This window comes from Protomyctophum parallelum, assembly GCF_964188405.1.
Source record: "Protomyctophum parallelum genome assembly, chromosome: 23".
Taxonomy (NCBI): Eukaryota; Metazoa; Chordata; class Actinopteri; order Myctophiformes; family Myctophidae; genus Protomyctophum; species Protomyctophum parallelum.
In genome coordinates, this window is record NC_139715.1 from 13,220,188 (window position 1) to 13,238,606 (window position 18,419).

At 42.4% G+C, this 18,419-nt stretch overlaps 1 protein-coding gene across 1 annotated transcript; it reads right to left on the minus strand.

The window, feature by feature from the left end:
• Positions 1 to 757: 757 nt before the first annotated feature.
• Positions 758 to 6,285, minus strand: spry2 (sprouty RTK signaling antagonist 2). The gene is made up of 2 exons (XM_083758626.1): positions 5,727 to 6,285; positions 758 to 2,970 (listed from the first exon to the last, which is right to left on the minus strand). The coding sequence occupies exon 2, from the start codon at positions 2,917 to 2,919 to the stop codon at positions 1,828 to 1,830; it is 1,092 nt and encodes a 363-aa protein (XP_083614752.1). The 5' UTR covers positions 2,920 to 2,970; positions 5,727 to 6,285; the 3' UTR covers positions 758 to 1,827.
• Between the last annotated feature and the right edge of the window lie 12,134 nt (positions 6,286 to 18,419).

The window sequence follows — 18,419 nt, forward strand, 5'->3', positions numbered from 1 at the left end:
TTCTTGCAAAAACACGAGCAGCGCTCGAGTTATTATACGATTATAAAGAGATGGGGGAGGGGGGGTGGGGTTCTCCGTGCACACTTTTGAAGTCCCCCCCCCTTCCGTGCTTTAGCTGAGTTAAGTCAGGCTTAAATGGCAGAAACCGTGCCAGGTTGGTGTTGTCTGTAAAGTGCGTGTGGTGGTGATCTGGTTTCAGACAGAACCAGTGGGGCCTTCTTTACGGAACTGGAGAAGCTCACCAACAAGCTACCTCCTGCACCGATAGAACCTCTTTCTGCCTCCCCTGCCCTACTGGGATTTTACCAAAGCCAATGTTTCTCACAAAATACATGACAAAAAGAGCATTTCTGTAAAACATTAAATTAAATTAAAACTCTGCCCCCATGCTCCATTGTTTTCTGAGAGAATACACTGGGGGAATCTTGAACAACCATGCCATTATTATGCAAAGATACTCAGGAATGGTCAAAACAACTGTCAATTTTGGGTTTGTTTTGTGTGAAAATAGCAGGTCTACAAGCTCACGTGTTGTTACGCGACCTATACGAGCTTTTCAATTGGCTATCTTCCCACTGTTCATTGTGAGATATAAGCCTTGAAAGGTTCACCAGCCCTTACATGATAGGAACTAGTTCTTCAATGACCTCAGCCATAATGGCTAAATATAGATGCTGTCCCAAAGCATTGGACATTGCAAACCCTGGTATGCAGAAATAAACAGGAAAAGGGGGTGGGAGAAAAGAAAAAGAAACGGTCAGACTTGGAGGTGGTTTAATTTCAAACGTTAATATATTTGTCTTCTAATTCATAGTGAACTATTCATCCAGCTGTGACAGTCTTAACAAGGCCACCCCCAGCTGTCTGCAGCAACAAGCCACACAACAGCCCAGCGGGGCGGCGCATAAACCAGGCTTTCTCAAAATAAATATATATTTATTTTCATTATAAAATAATAAACCTTCAAATAAATATAGATTTTGTTTTTTGTTTTTTTTAAACTTTACACTAAACAATGTTGAAATTAGAAAATAAAGACTTTTTGATAAAGGTCACTGTACAATTTTACAAGTAGAAGGAATAGGATTTTTTTGCCCTTTGTAAATTACACAAAAATGATTGATAGACATTCCAGTGAATGTACAACATTGTATACATGTAAAGTACTGTATATAGATCACATATATGTGTGGATTTATCAAGGTGCCTGTGGTGTGGCAGAAATAAAAAATTTTCACAGTTGAAGTATTATATATATACAAAAATAAAACATCTCTCAGAAACTCATTTTCTAATGTACATACTTTTTTTTGTTTTTCAAATTACTATTTTACATACAGTTAGTAGTACGAGTCTCTCCTTAAGCATATAATTTGTATTAAATGTTAAAAATGGGGCTATCCGTTTTAGGGTAGCCGGGTATAGCGACAGACACAATGTGTGGGGCACTTGAGTGTAGGGAGTCCTCCTGTGACAACAATGACCTGGCCAAAGCAGTAGCTCAATGGTAGCTTTCATACAGTTGAATAAAAACCGTGGTAACACTTGGTTTGGTTTACCTTTCAAGTTTACGGGCCCCTCTTAGACCAGCGCTTTAAAATAGGCGACCGCACGAGTCCACCTATGATCTTTGCCATAATCCGTTATATGTCAGAATAAAACAAAAGACACCGGCGCTGCATTTGATCTCCAGATCAACATTCCAACTTCCCAAACCATGAACCTATAAGGCCTGACATTGATCAAATAACTTTAGGAGTCAATAGTTTCCCCCGTCTGTGTCTTCCGCCACAAACGCCCCCCCCCCCAAGCATTCTTCTTTTCCTCTTAAGCAGGCTTGTCAGAGGCCTCGCGGTGGACGCCTGCGTGCGCGGCGGCGCCCTTGCACCTGCACCCTGGCCGGGCGACTCGGTTGTAGCAACTCTGGCACGCGGCCAGGCAACCTTTGGCCGGGAGGTAGCAGAGGAGGCAGGGGAGGACGAGGGCCAGCAGCGACACGGCGGCCCAGCGGACGCAGCAGTGTGACTGTGCGCACGAGAAGGGCTTGTCGGCGCACGTGTCCTCGTCGTCGCTGGAGCAGTGGTAGAAGAGCCCCTTGACGCAGCACGCGCACGTCCCGTAGTCCACCGCCGTGTCGGCGGAACACACGCAGCGGCGGCCGCACAGCCAGCAGGAGGGCAACGTGCGCGGCCGCACGCAGTCCGCGCAGCGGCACCGGCCGCAGTCCTCGCACTGGTTGGCGAGGTGGTGAGTGCCGCCGCCGCCGCCCGGGACCGTGACCACCGCTGCCGTCCGGCCCGGCCTGACCACGACCTCGGCGGTCGCGTCGTTCAGGGGCTTCAGCTCGTCCGGGCTCAGCTCGGCGTGCTTGGGCTGGGTTCTGATTATCTGTTCGCCGGGGCCACTCAGGAGTCCCTGGCCCGAGTTGACGCCGCCCTGGGAGTCCTCGGTGCCGGAGGAACGCGGCGAGCCGTCCCTGGAGCGCGAGAGTACTCCTCCAGTGCCGCGCGGGACCGGCGGAAGCAGGTTACGGATGTTGTTAGGCCGCTCTTCCAGGGTCTCCTGACGCTCGTTTATAGTCCTTGGCGCCGGGGACGTGGCGGGGTCACTCTTCCGTTGACCACGCTGGGCGCTGGCGGGAGACCGTTGGGCCACCGCGGGCCCGTCCGTGTATTCATTGCTGCACCTGTTCACCCGAATTTGGTCCAGGGAGAGCACCACCACCGCCGGAGGGACGGAGGGAGGCTGCCCCGTGTTCGACGACGCAGGATCTGGCTGGCCGTCCTGCAGGGCTTGGGCAGGCCGGGGCTGCGGCCTCCCATTGTCATGCCGCGACGTGCTGCTCAGCAAGCTGGTCAATGGAGACGACCGCCCCCCGTGGTATCCTCCTCCCCCGTCGTTCGGACTGCTGAACTCCATCTTGGGACTGAAGGGCCGTTCTTCTGGATGGCATCGGACACATCTGAAGTCCTGCCGGGGGAAACAGGGACACATGTATATGAGTCTATGGCGAGGTGTGATGTACCATGCAAATCAGGTATGAGTCAGGGTGTGATGTATGCCAATGCAAATCATGGCTGATGATCACTGGGGCCTAACTTATGTAAAGCACTTCCCAAACACTACATGGGATTGGGGAACCCATGTTTGGTGTCGCGTGCCAATTTTTATGGGTCGCGAATAAATATCCCTCTTTTTTCCCGTTTCCTATACCTTTAAAAACGATTACATTAGGCCTAGATTATTTTCAAATATTTATTTTACACATTTCATCAATTGAAAACAATAAAAATAAAAGTATTAAAACGTATTTCACACATAAAATAAAATGTGATCGTTTCCATAAATAAGTTTTTTTTAGAAGTATAGCGAAAATAGTCGATTCGATTTGGATCGCCGGCAAACATAGGGTCTTTTATAGGGTCTCAAGCTATAAAACGTTTGAGGAACCACTTCACAACAGCAGATCTACAAGATGGCAGCGCCTAGATCGGCTGTTGTCAAGTGGCTATGTCGACCCACACCACCACCTCACATCTGAGCTCTTGGGCACAGACAAACGCTCTCTCTGCACAGATGGCACATCTTGGCACATCATTGAGGCAATGAGAACGATTAGCAAATGTCTCTTGGAGAGATCTGACAGGGTTGAAACATCTGTCTGAAACATGTAATGACGAAACCCGATGCTTGTGGAACACTGTGGCACCTTTTATAGCATTACTTTACGCCATCGGCCAGCCATGTGTGACTGTGTATAGTCAGTGGTTGTTGCAATGTTGGAATATGATACAAATTAAATCATAGTTGCTGGCAAAACTACCCGACTTGTGTTGCCTGTGACCTGACTTACACGCTGCATGGGGATTTTCACAATCTTGCCCAAACACTTAAACGGGAAGTTGAGAAACTCGCTGTAACACGCATGCACGATGGCTTCATTGGAAGTTTAGACAATTGAAATGCACATATGCGCAAAATTGCCCATATCTTAATCTTATCTATGACACATTACAAAAAACGAAGTATATCTTCAAACATATATGTATAGCAGTTTCTGCATGGCATTCCAATTGCATGACATAACTTTAAGCCAGGGGTTCTCTCTCTCTCTCTCTCTCTGCCCATGTTGTGCCAAGCTGTCTGCATGAGGAGGTCTGAGAACCTCATAGCCATGCAGTCTATAACACAAGCCCACAAAGGTGACATTTAAAAAGACTAACCGCTATACGGGGATGATGTGCTGTCATCTCGCATCAACCCCTAACCTATTGAAAAAAATGGGCTGCCATATATGCACATCGCACTTTACATGAATGTAGCAGCCAGGCAGTGCTCTAAAAAGTCTAAATGACCCTTCCCAGCACTAATTAGCTTTCAAATGCCAGCTTTTTTTTGGGGGGGGGGGATATATAGGCCCCTACCCCCGTTTAAAATAGTTTCACTTTTGCATGACAAATGGCTTCCAGCGCGACCTTCTCCATTGTGACAAAGAGGAGATGAGGTTTGCACACTTGAAAGAGAACATGTTGGTGGGTGGACCGTCAAGAGGCTTAATTCTTTACAATGGTATAGTGGTTCTCAAAGTGGGGTCCGGGGACCCCCAGGGGTCCTTTATGGGGGGGGGGATGTCCTGCAGCTAAATGTGCTAAAATCAACCACTTAACCCCTATTTTTATATTGGCTGCATGGGAATATAGCAGATCCACAAACTCACAACTCAAAAACCTTAAAAAAAAATATATATATATTATTTGAACATTTTTGATACATTTTAACACAAATCTTTTTGGGATGAGGGGCAACATATTTTCAGATGGGGGTCCTGCACTCCACGCCCAAATAAGACATAATTTTGTGGTCCTTGATATGAGTTTGACACACAGTCAATTCACACAGAGCCTTAACTAAAATAGGCCAGTATAGGTTTCTTTTACTTTTGTTGCTTTCCCCCCCATTCCCTTCCCCGCGTGTGTGCGTGCGTTTGCAGCAGGATTTGTAGCCATTGCACAACCACAATGTGCCACGCGTGCGTGAGAGTCGAGATAAGGAACGGATGTGTGCACATGTATTTGACCGAGGGTTACATGTAATTTGGACTCAATTAACTAGCCTAGAAATCATATAGCAGCCAGGCCAACCAACGTGCCCCCGAGCAGCAGGAAACAAGACATCCAATACTTTAGTAGGCTACACGATAATAATTAATAATACCACAACTCCGTGCGGTCTCTCTCAGCGTATAATTAATATTTAATCTCAAAAGCCCCGAGGCCAAAAAAGTCAAATAAGCCGTAGTGTGCCACAATCTGAGCGGATTTGTCTGTAGCCTAGTGTAAATACACCAATGTTTATTTAACAACAAATAAATGCCTACGTTTTAACACTGGCATATTTACACGTAGAACGTGTAGAGGCCCGACCTCCAGTTAACCTACACTGTGGGAGAAAAAAGCGCAATCTTTATAAACTAGGACAAATATGATATTTCGCCTATAACTATAAGGTGTGCTGCTCGCTACATGTGTGGCCTCGATTGAACGGATCATCTGCATGCAGCGATTGTGTTTGCTGCAGATCTGCAACGATCACAACTTTCTTTCATAGTAGGCTAGCATACTGCCTAGTATATTCTGGATAATGTGGACCGATCGATCGCCTCGATCAATGTCGCCCAAACAGTTATTACTAAAGTTATTACCAGTTTATATAAAACAACAACCTACCGTGCTCTCAACACTTCTGTAGACCCCCTTTTTTTTTAGGTCAAATAAATCCAAAAGTTCCAAACCGCAGACAAATCCTATATTATTCCAACGCAAAATCAATCAGGAAACCCATCCGTAAGATCCTTTGAGAAAGTTTCCAACTGATGATGTTATAACTTCATTATAGGAAGCGATACGCATATAAGATCCCATTCGATTCGTGCGCGACAAGAAACATGTGGGCATGAAGAAAACAGACGCAAAGCCATCAATCACCGCCGCGTCTGGGACAGGGACACTAAAGAAGAGTTTGGCTCCACTTTTTGTCTCTGCATGCGACCCAAAACGGGGACGATCGGCATGTCTTTCCAGCGACAAAAAAGAAAAGAAAAGAAAAAACACATGCACACAACGCAGCGCAGCATTCAGTTCTTGTGGTTTCAATTCAAGGTATTTTGTCCGAAGCAGCAACTCTTTACTGGGGTCCCAAATACTTTTTTTTCTCTCTCTTCTCGTGTTTTTTTTTCTTTCTTTTTTTCCTCCTCTTCTTCCCCCCTTTCTTTCCGGAGAGGAGGTTGGGATTTAGGCTCTCGGGCTGTAAATGGCGTCAAGCGAGGAGGGAGGGAGGAGGGGGTTGGGGGGGGGGGGGGGGGGGGACAGAGCGCTTGTTGTTACAGCGGATATCATGCATCCGGTGCGCCCCCATTGGCTGGCCTAGAAAAGCACCCATTCACACCCATGATGGCGGTATTAATTATTCCATATAGGCCAGGCCTGGCCTGCAGCGCACTGGGAGAATTCTCAGTCCTCGTTTAACCCCCCCCCCCCCCCTAAAAAACAAAACAAAACATGGACCCATTATTTGAACCCCCTCGGAGTTAAATGGACACTCAGAGTTTTTTAGGCTGGCTATTCATATTATTTATTAGGCTGTTGATGGCAGTATGGCACCAGTAGGACTGTTCAGAAATTGCACTGAACTTGAAGATGGCTGCCACAGTTCTTCGTTCTCATGCCAGAATATGCAGAATATATAGGCTATATATTGTGTGCATGTGAATGTCAGCATTATAACACAATGGAATTAGCCTAACAAATGTACAAACGTACGCGCGCGTGTGTGTTTGCGCGCGCGTGTGTGTGTGCATGCGACGAGGAACCATATGATGATCATGAACTCATTTGTTAATTTGAAAGAGAACATAAAACATCCAAGGAAACAAAACTAACAATAAACAGGCTTCACCACGCATGTTGAGAACTGAGAATTGAACAATGTCCAAAGTCATAGTGAATATTTTGTGAAGCAGCTCCCTCTTGTGGGAGTTCAGCTGATATTACAGGCTGCCGTTATTATGAATAATGGACAGACTTACTGCAGCGGTTACTAGAGCGCTCTAGAAGTTCAGTAGCCTATTTATAATAATATCTTTCATTGTTCCCAAAACCCTGGCATGGCCACTGAACACCACATAAGTGCATGGATCATCCATGCACATCCATCCATCGGATGGATGGATGATGGATCATATTGACCACAATGTTCTGTGTCTGTGTAAAATAGTCCACTTGCCAGAATGTGAACCATGCAGGCATGGGTAGGCTATATACACCAACGTTTTATGTTAGAAATCTTGAGTATGTCAGCACATTTGGCCGTTTTTAGCCCAATGAGTGTTTTAAAACGAATGCTTGGAATGGATTCTGCATCATGAAAACCCCCTAGTTTGACGTCACATGCTACATAAAGCATGATGAAAAACATATTTTAATATTATTATTTTTTGCCATAGGTTGTTAATGATATGGACATATTATGCCAGTTATGAAAATTGCTCAACATATGCAAGTTAGCATGCTAAATGGCTGCTCAACATTGGAGATCTGCTATTTTCAATAGATTTTGTACATTTTGAACTTGTGAAATGGCACATTCTGCATAATGGGTACTTTAAGTACATTTTGATGCCGATACTTTTGTACTTCTACTCAAGTACATTTTAATTCTGTACTTTTACTTAGAACGAAGTAGTTCTAAATTGCAGTATTGGTACTTTTACTTAAGTAAAACAATTGAGTACTTTTCCCACCACTGCATAATGCTTATCTGTAGCCTACTTTAAAACCGAGCAATATCTCTTCATGCATGGCATGATGGGGGGTTCATAGTACAATCGGGTCATTCGGGTGAACTGTTTGTCTGGCTCCATGTTTGAAAGTTTTATAGGATCATCTGATTTACTCAAGTCTGATCCTGCTCACCCATCTAGTACTGACACACAGATGCGCACGCACGCACGCACGCACGCACACACATGGCAAGCATATGGCACGACATGTACCCATTCTATGCAGAATGGGTACATTTCAAACGACAGCACAAGTCAGTATAGAAACTGTTACTTTGTACTTTTGTGTGATTCAGCATTATACACTTGTTTGCAACAGAGGGTCCACCGTTTTCAATTCATCAGAACTTTTAGAGACACAAACTAAAGATCAGGGAATCTTATTATAAGGAAAGTAATAAAAAAGGGAAAAACATGTACAGTAGAGCTTCGAAAAAAGTGCTTTACAAGACAAACAAAGTACAAAGTATATAAAACTAAAAATAACCAACAACATAACAATCAAGGCACAATCAAAGTACAAAAAATGCCAAAAACACCAAACAACATCACAATCAGAGCAAGATCAGTGAAAGCATAGGACAGAGGCGTGATGAAAAAATGCATAAAAAAGACAATGAAATAGAGTAAAATAGGTACAGTGAGTCAAAATAGAAAATTAAATCAAAGGACTCAGCCAAATGCTAGAGTAAAAAGCTTAACATCTAGGGAGGGTGCCAGTCTAAGGTGCATTGGAAGCTTATTCCCGGAGGTCGGTCCATTTTATTAACTTAAAACCTCCCATAAAACCCTGAAAAGCTGTATGCGATTTTGGAATGTGGAACTTTTTCAGCTTCCGTGTACTGAGATAACCTCTCCTCATTGTATGTCCCAGAGCTTCACTTTTAAAGAGTAGAGGTGTGTGCTTGTGTTTGGCCTTATGCGCAAAAGGCAAGTGTGTATTTGTGTGTGATAGAGAGGGAATAAAGCCTCAAAACCTTTCAGAGCCGCACTGGAGATGAGGGAGATAGGAATGAGATTATGGAAAGCCTATACGCCAAGTTTAAGCTTTAAAAAAAGCAAAAGTAATTAGTGAGTGACTACGTGAGATCGGTGAGAAGAGTATGCTTTGTAGAACTGTGAACAGACGCACACACGCACGCGCGCACACATACACACACACACACACACACACACACACACACACACACACACACACACACACACACACACACACACACACACACACACACACACACACACAAAGGTAACAATAAAGGATCTTTAATCTCAGATTTTGGAAGAGCTGAGCGTTCTGTGATGAAAGCACGGCCGTGCCATGCCATATCAAGTCAGATAACTCTTTCTCTCTCCTCTGCCCCCCGTTCATCATTCAACCAGTCTCCTTCACTCTCTCTTTCTTTAATTGTGGTAATAGTCTAGAGTGTCTGATCAATCAATCCCAGACAGATCAATTAGGGCTGTCTGGCCAACGACCTCACAGAGAAATGCCCATCGCCAGTTATATCGCCAGTTATAACCCGACATTGAAACATATCTTAATTACGTCACCATCAACATCAGTATATATATATATACCTCCGAGCATACGCACATTTGTACCAGCACGACCACAATACTTGCGCACTCAGTGCACAGTAATAGAAAGATAAAGAAATTAACTTTGATCTTGGCTGTACTGAATGCACCTCCCTCTGAGTTCCACGCTTCGTACCCTATATGTGTAGTTGGCCGGGGTCAGGGTTTTTTATTTTCAGTTTGTTTCTGAAGAAATATCAAATATTGGTTCATTCGTCTAATTTTCTAGCCCACAAAAGATATCAGGACAATGCTGATCGACATTAGGATTTGACTTCAAGGACAATGCACATTGTCCTGATTAAAGTCAAATGTCGATCAGATTATATTAAGATACCCTGACCGGCCCGGTTCTCTGGGGTCTATACTTAAGTCCCCTCCTTTTTTCCCTTTACACGTATAGTCTGAAGTAGTCTATTTTGTAGAGCCACTGTGAATTAGATTAACGCGTCGAGTTTCACTGTGTACTCCTACTCCAAGTGAATTATTCAGGTTGTTGAGATCAACATTGTGATAACTCAACATTATGGTGGAGATTTGAAAATATGTCTACCACAATCTACTGCATGACACCTTTCTGGACCTCTGCACATTGAACTATACTAAATGATGCATAAGTCAATCCCACTGGCAGCAATAATCACTGATATTGATATTGTTTGTGTCCTTGGACTGTTCATATACCCTACTACACCATGTTGCAGCGATATCTAGTTCTGTGTATTTCCCCCTTTATTTATTTACCTCAATCCACTCAAAACAGCCTAACAACCACACTGAAGTGTTATTGAGGGGGGTGGGCGGAAGCACTCAACTGAGTGTTTCTATTAAAAAAACAAATAAAATGAACACTCTGGAAAGATGTCCTTGCTGTTTATTAACAGCAAGAAAGCTAGTAGCCTTATCCTGGAGTGGTAGAAGAACATTTGACCAAACGTAGAATGATATTCTGCAGAAATATGAGAACGTTTATTCATAGAAGTACTGAGGAAACTGTTGCGCCTTTCTTCGTCCTTTTTTTCTCTCTTCAAACTTAACTACGGTAGCGGTGGTCTCAAAAATATAAGGAAAACTTTGACTGGAAAAGACTCGCTCACCGTATAGAAAAAGAAGTAAAACTCCTTAGACTGAGACTTAGAAAAATATATTTTCTTTTATTTTATCATGCTGTGCTCATGGTGCTCTGTGCTCATGGTGCAATTAAAAAGCAAACGTTTCGGTCCTCAGACCTTCGTCAGTGCTATGGTTTTTCACAGACAAAGAACATACTTTTAAACAACTCAAACAATACAGCTCAGGTGCTGAGAATTACTAATTGACATCACCTGATTGTGGGCGTGGACATTACAAAAAGGATATACAAAATCAGTTATATAGGAAACAAGAATATTACATACATCACATGTTGACAGACTTATATAATCACTTTTTGAATATAACTTTTTACTTTATAGGTAGCACTGGAGGGAGAGATCTTCATTTAAGCCACCTGGATTGACAGACTTTAAATAAAAAATCCATCTAGATTCAGTTTGGAGGAGTTTAGTGTCTAAATCACCCCCTCTTCTAGATTTCTTAATTTGATCAATAACTGTGTAAGACAGATCTGCTGTGGAGTGACCGGCTTCCATGAAGTGTCTGGCGACAGGAGATTTGATGTCCTTGCGTCTGATGGCACTCATGTGTTCTATGATGCGTGTGCGGACTGCCCTAGATGTTTTGCCTACGTACTGTAGATTACATTTACATGTGATCATGTAGACTACATTAAAGGAACTACAATTCACAAATTGTCTGATAGTGTATTGTTTGTTAGTAACTGCACTAGTAAATGTGTTCGTTTTCTTGGAGTTTTTACAGGCCACGCAATGTAGACAAGGGTAGAAGCCGGTGACTCCATCCAACCGCCCCGTGTGTTGCTGGGGGGGTATGTAGCAGTCTGCTTTCACCATATAGTCTCGGATGCTTTGAGATCTATAATGAGAGAAAAGAGGAGGGTCAGTAAATACTTTAGCACCTTCAGGGTCAGCTGACAAAACATGCCAGTGTTTCTCTATGATGCTACGTATATCGTTGCTCAAAGGATTATAAGTGGTCCTCTTTCTGGTCCTGAACAAAGCCTTCTCAACAAAGGTCTGTCTTATGTACCTACACCTAAACTTGATCCTTTCAAACTTAAAGTTGAAATGTTTAAATTCTATAGATCTATTAAACTGAAGTATTTCTACAGACAAGACAATGTTCAAGTGTATTCACCATCGAACACTCCCCCTTTGAGAGTCAAAAGTAAATTTTGCCCTCCAGTCAATACCCCTACCATTGATACATTCATGAAATTGGTAGACAAAGATATTGACAATCTAACAAAGAATAACAATCAGAGAGATGTGGGGAGAAATGAACGTGATATGCTTATAGCATTGTCTAAAAAACAAGATGTGATTTGTCGTCCAGCCGACAAAGGTGGAGGCCTATGTGTACTAAATAGAACAGATTATGTCAATGAAGCTCTGTCTCAACTTTCTAACACTTCTTACTATGTCAAATTAGACAAAGATCCCACACCTTCCTATAAGAAGGAAATAGACAACTTCCTCCAGGATTCTTTGCTGGAGGGTTGTATAACTCCGGCAGAGTGCAAATTTCTAACCAAAGACAAACCCTCTGTCCCTCTATTTTACTGTGTTCCAAAAATTCACAAATCTCTTTCTCACCCTCCAGGCAGACCCATAGTGGCTTCTAATGACAGCCTTACAGAGCCCCTCTCTCAGTTTGTTGATCGCCACATGAGACCCATTGTAACCAAATTGCCCTCTTATTTAAGAGACACAGGAGACTTCATACAACAACTTTCAGAGGTAAATATTCTCAATTCCACTGCCAATATTATTTTGGCTACCCTTGATGTGGTCTCCCTATACACTAATATCCCCCATGATCTAGGCACAGAGTCATTAAGATTCTATTTAGACTTAAGGGATGAATTGACACCTCCAACCAACTTTCTGGTAGAAATGACATCCATGATTTTACACAAAAACTATTTTCTATTTGAGAACTCCTATCATCTCCAACTGCAGGGGGCACCTATGGGCTCAGTATTCAGTCCAGATTATGCAGGCATTGCCTTGGGCTTCCTTGAACACAATTCAGTGTGGCACAACAATCCTTTTGCCCACAATATGTTGTTATTTAAGAGATACATTGATGACATTATCCTTATCTGGCAAGGTACTGAGGAAGAGCTTCATGATTTTGTGTCTTATCTGAACAATCTGGCACCTACCATCAAATTCAACATGGAATTCAGCAAACATGAAATTCCATTTCTAGACACCCGTGTACGTTTTCAGGATGGTAAATTGTCCACCACTCTGTACACCAAACCCACAGACAAGAATAGTCTTTTACATGCCACCAGTGCACACCCCCCTGCTTTGAAGAAAGGTTTACCATATTCTCAATTCCTTAGACTGAAACGAATCTGTAAAAGTCAGTCAGATTTTCAAAAAGAGAGAGACATCATGTACAGAAACTTTGTTGATAGAGGGTACCCCAAAAAATGGCTCGACTCTGCTTTAACTAAATTGAATAGTCCTAACCAGGTTGCAAAGACCAAAAAGAAACATTCATGTGCCTGCATCACCACTTATAATCCTTTGAGCAACGATATACGTAGCATCATAGAGAAACACTGGCATGTTTTGTCAGCTGACCCTGAAGGTGCTAAAGTATTTACTGACCCTCCTCTTTTCTCTCATTATAGATCTCAAAGCATCCGAGACTATATGGTGAAAGCAGACTGCTACATACCCCCCCAGCAACACACGGGGCGGTTGGATGGAGTCACCGGCTTCTACCCTTGTCTACATTGCGTGGCCTGTAAAAACTCCAAGAAAACGAACACATTTACTAGTGCAGTTACTAACAAACAATACACTATCAGACAATTTGTGAATTGTAGTTCCTTTAATGTAGTCTACATGATCACATGTAAATGTAATCTACAGTACGTAGGCAAAACATCTAGGGCAGTCCGCACACGCATCATAGAACACATGAGTGCCATCAGACGCAAGGACATCAAATCTCCTGTCGCCAGACACTTCATGGAAGCCGGTCACTCCACAGCAGATCTGTCTTACACAGTTATTGATCAAATTAAGAAATCTAGAAGAGGGGGTGATTTAGACACTAAACTCCTCCAAACTGAATCTAGATGGATTTTTTATTTAAAGTCTGTCAATCCAGGTGGCTTAAATGAAGATCTCTCCCTCCAGTGCTACCTATAAAGTAAAAAGTTATATTCAAAAAGTGATTATATAAGTCTGTCAACATGTGATGTATGTAATATTCTTGTTTCCTATATAACTGATTTTGTATATCCTTTTTGTAATGTCCACGCCCACAATCAGGTGATGTCAATTAGTAATTCTCAGCACCTGAGCTGTATTGTTTGAGTTGTTTAAAAGTATGTTCTTTGTCTGTGAAAAACCATAGCACTGACGAAGGTCTGAGGACCGAAACGTTTGCTTTTTAATTGCACCATGAGCACAGAGCACCATGAGCACAGCATGATAAAATAAAAGAAAATATATTTTTCTAAGTCTCAGTCTAAGGAGTTTTACTTCTTTTTCTATACGGTGAGCGAGTCTTTTCCAGTCAAAGTTTTCCAACGTTTATTCATAAACAGCAGAGAACAGTTTCATTATGAGCTTAAGTTATAGGTGTAGGGTCTGCTATTGATGTACAACATTGTACATTGCAACTAACATACGTTGTGCCCGTTGTGTGCAGTACCAACTAACATACTGGGATCCCTGATGTCGTCAGAAACGGCTGACTTTATGGTCATTATGCAAATGGAGTAGCACTCGCACTAGATGATGATAGAACACAACATCACCACCAAGCAAAAATAGAACCACAGTGTAATTGTGAGATGTGACTGTCCGTCTCTCTCCAGCAACAGTATATGGAAGTATATGCCCCAAGAATTTAAGGGCCTAGCTGTAAAACCTCCATCATCAATATTAATACGCATGCAGCACACTGTATACATTATATGTACAGATTTATATTCACAGCAACAGGTTACAACACTCAGCTGTCCCGTTCAATTTACCGTACTATGCCTGCACCTGTTACACAGGCTACATTGTGATGAATTCAATACATTATTTCGAAACACTTTAACCCATTCTGGCCTGGGCGGGAATCCCTTTTGGTGTTTAAAGCATTATGTTATACTCTAGCTATAGAAAAATAGCATCTACAAGCTCCGAGTGCCACGCTACGAGCTTCGGAGCTTGTAGGTCTATTTTTTGAAAAATCTTGGAAAATGTGGCGCAAATCTTTGAATGTATATATTCTTTCAGAGCGAGTTTTTTAACTATAGAATCTTGGCTTCTGAAGTTCTGAGAGGTTCCTGGAATAACATATTTTCAGATGGGGGGTCGGTGGAAAATTACATATCATGTTTGGGGTCCTTGACATGAAATATTGAGCACCACCACTGATACAGAAACATAGGTATTTCAGAAAACTGTCAGGAATAAGAAGGACATATTTTAAATTTCGCCGTCAGGCCTAAATAGGTTCATATAACCACATCATGAATCCTGCCCTGAGCTTGTGGCTGTGGAATCCACCAGCACAGTAAGGGGTTTGGAGGTCCAGGTTCAATTCTCTGGTGGATTATGAAAAAAAAAAGATATGCAGGTGTGTGTGTGTGTGTGTGTGTGTGTGTGTGTGTGTGTGTGTGTGTGTGTGTGTGTGTGTGTGTGTGTGTGTGTGTGTGTGTACACATTGAGTTTTCAAGGCAAAATGTTGTAGTCGGGTAAATTGGGTAGGCCTACTTGAAGTCAGAAATGAGGAAATGGTGGTGAAGGCTAGTAACAAATTATAATAACAACATAAAAAAAGCTCAACTCCATCCATCTCCAGGATTTAAACAATCAAAATTACATTCCTTATTTCCATGTATTGCGCTTGTGTATTTATTGTAATTGATCTAAACAATCTCTTTAGCAATTATCTTGTGTCTGTGTTATCTTATGGTGTTGGTAGGTTTGTCTGACTCTGATCAGAGTTCACTTCAGATTCGTGTCAAATGAAACGCTATTAAAATAGTAAAACTAGATTTACAGTGACACTGACACATCTGCCTGCAATATAAATATTGTCCACTTGAGGGCGACACAGATGGAATAAAAACAGAGGCATTCAGCATAACTGCAGCATACAAATTAGGCTACATAAAAATAACAGGTGATTCAGTGATTGTAATCAAGCCCCGAGTTGATTACCCCACAGTGTCACACGCATTATCTTTGGCCAAGAAATACGAATTTCTCAATTCCTATTATGATATGCCCAGATGGTGGTATTAATAGGCCTATATCAGTTCAAAATTAAATTACTTTTCAGTGCAAACTGCAAAGAATTGGCAATGCTACTGTATGATGGATATTGGACTGGAACTTGGACTGGAAAACTGGAAAACACTGGCAGATGAAACGCCAAGGGTTGCAGTTCTGCGCCAGCCAAGGAGGGAGTCTTTAAATGAGTGGACTAAAGTTGACCGGTTGCCCTTGCCTTGATGGTTAGTAGATCTATTTGTTAGCCGGCTAAGCTTGTTTAGCAGTGCACAGTTATTTCCCTATTGTGTTGTGAACTTGTGGTGATGAGACAATAATGGCAGTCATTGGCTCAGTAGCACAGCACGGTAGTGTGTGCGTGTGCGTGAAAGGATATCACTGAAGTCCTTGCGGTCTTGTTTCTGGTCCTGCATGGGTAGGCTATTCAATTCATAATCATGAAATGAAAAATAACACAATTTCAAATCATCACAAAAAAGACATTGGGGTTGGGGAAAAAAGGGCCGTTATCATAGAAGGTCACTTGACTACCTCCCTTTGGCCTGCTGAAAGGTGGATTTTCAGGTCAGTGATTTGCATTGTTTTTGTTTTAGGAACTAAACTAGTCGGGGAAACGCAGGACTTTTTTTTCGTGTTATCCCTTTTATACATATTTTGAGAAAGCATTTTTCTAAAATAATAAATAAACCAATACAATGTATTATAGTCTATTTCATTGATTGATTGAATACTTTATTAGTCAGAAATGTAAACAACATGAGGTACATTACGGCTAAAAGGATAACACAGCCCTGGGGACTCATTCAATTAACAATGTGACATAATCATAATGTAGGCAATATGACGAAATTCATTTTGAATTATGATGTCTATTTACACAACAATGACGATACGTTTATATTGCACTTCTTCTTTTGACAACTTGACGTACGTGTGTACGTACACACACACACACACACACACACACACACACACACACACACACAGTCGCACACACATCTAGTTTTGTCGTGATGTCGTCCACTGTCTCCAAACACGTTAATTCTCCGCCCACGATATTCTTTTGGGCAGGCAATAAATTGCATTCCGGCTGTAACACAAAGAGACACAGGCAAACGGTAGCCTAATCTGTGTGATGCAATGTGTTGAAAGTATACACTTTCCTGAGTAGGCCTACTCACATTTATTTCCTTAAAGACGTGATTTTTGTACCTTTTCTGTTTTGAATGTGTCTATGGAGTTAAAGGTGGAGTGCCACAATTTTTGTGTCTATGACTCTATGAGGTGACAGTACTTCCTGGAGTTGTTTTTATGTGCAATGATGTATTCCCTTTGTATTTAGGGCTGAACCCTTGACAGTCAAACATGCCAATGAAAAAAACAGTAATAAAATCACATCACATTATCAGCCCCTCCCCTAACCCCTCCCCCTTTATCATACAACTACAGCTGTGAGTGTGGCTTAAATTCAGGTGGATCACCACCCACCAGGCAAACCAGGCATACTTAATTAACTGGTGGGGGTGGCCACATAAAAACGAAATTTTAACAAATACTGTACACTTTTTTTTTGAAAAACTCCTCCTTTTAAGACCTGATGATCATGTTTTAGGGTGGAATAAAATCATGGCACTCCATCTTTAACATTACTCTAATATACCCCCAGGCAGGGCCGGTTCTAGGCACAAGCAATATAAGCGGTCGCTTAGGGCCACAACCACTGAGGGGGCCACATCACAGGGAGAAGATTTATTTTTATTTTTATGTTATCCCATACATGGGCTACTGGCGGCCTCATGCGACCTGCAGGTTAATATCAACTGGCGGCCTGGGGGCTACATGTGGCCCCCACCTTCACTTAATGCGGCCCGCAGGTTAATATCAACTGGTGGCCACATGTGGCCCCCACCTTCACTTAATGCGGCCCGCAGGTTAATATCAACTGGTGGCCACATGTGGCCCCCACCTTCACTTAATGCGGCCCGCAGGTTAATATCAACTAGTGGCCACATGTGGCCCCCACCTTCACTTAATGCGGCCCGCAGGTTAATATCAACTGGCGGCCCCCACCTTCACTTAATGCGACCCGCAGGTTAATATTAACTGGAGGCCTGGGGGCCACATATGGCCCCCACCTTCACTTAATGCGGCCCGCAGGTTAATATCGGAATACTGATATATTATTGATTTCAGCTGTTACAATTCAATCCAAAAACCAGTTATTAAAATTAAAATTAAGATCTCACACAAGACGCAACAGAATAGTTGCAAATTGCATTATGCAATCAATACACCTGTGGCCCACTGCCCACAGGTGAAATGGTTTGCAGTTGATTGCAGTTGGTTGATTTAATTGATGGCAATAGCACAGTAAAGATGATAATAATCTAATATGATGTGTGTAGTTCTTTATAGATCTAACCTCTTAGTTTTGATTTCAAAGTGCACCAGATTGAAGGATTTTCATCGGCGAAGATGTTTTGTTGTAGAGAGGGAAAAAAAGGAGGAGACCAAAAAAAGAACAGAAGATTGAAGTGGTTAAAGCAGTGCGTTAGCCATGCATGCCATGCAGCACACAGCGTAGCCAGTATTCAATTAATATATTAATATGAAGTATATAGTGT

Bases quoted from the DNA above. Each gene is read 5' to 3' on its own strand.
- spry2 (XM_083758626.1), bottom strand. From the start codon at position 2,919: ATGGAGTTCAGCAGTCCGAACGACGGGGGAGGAGGATACCACGGGGGG.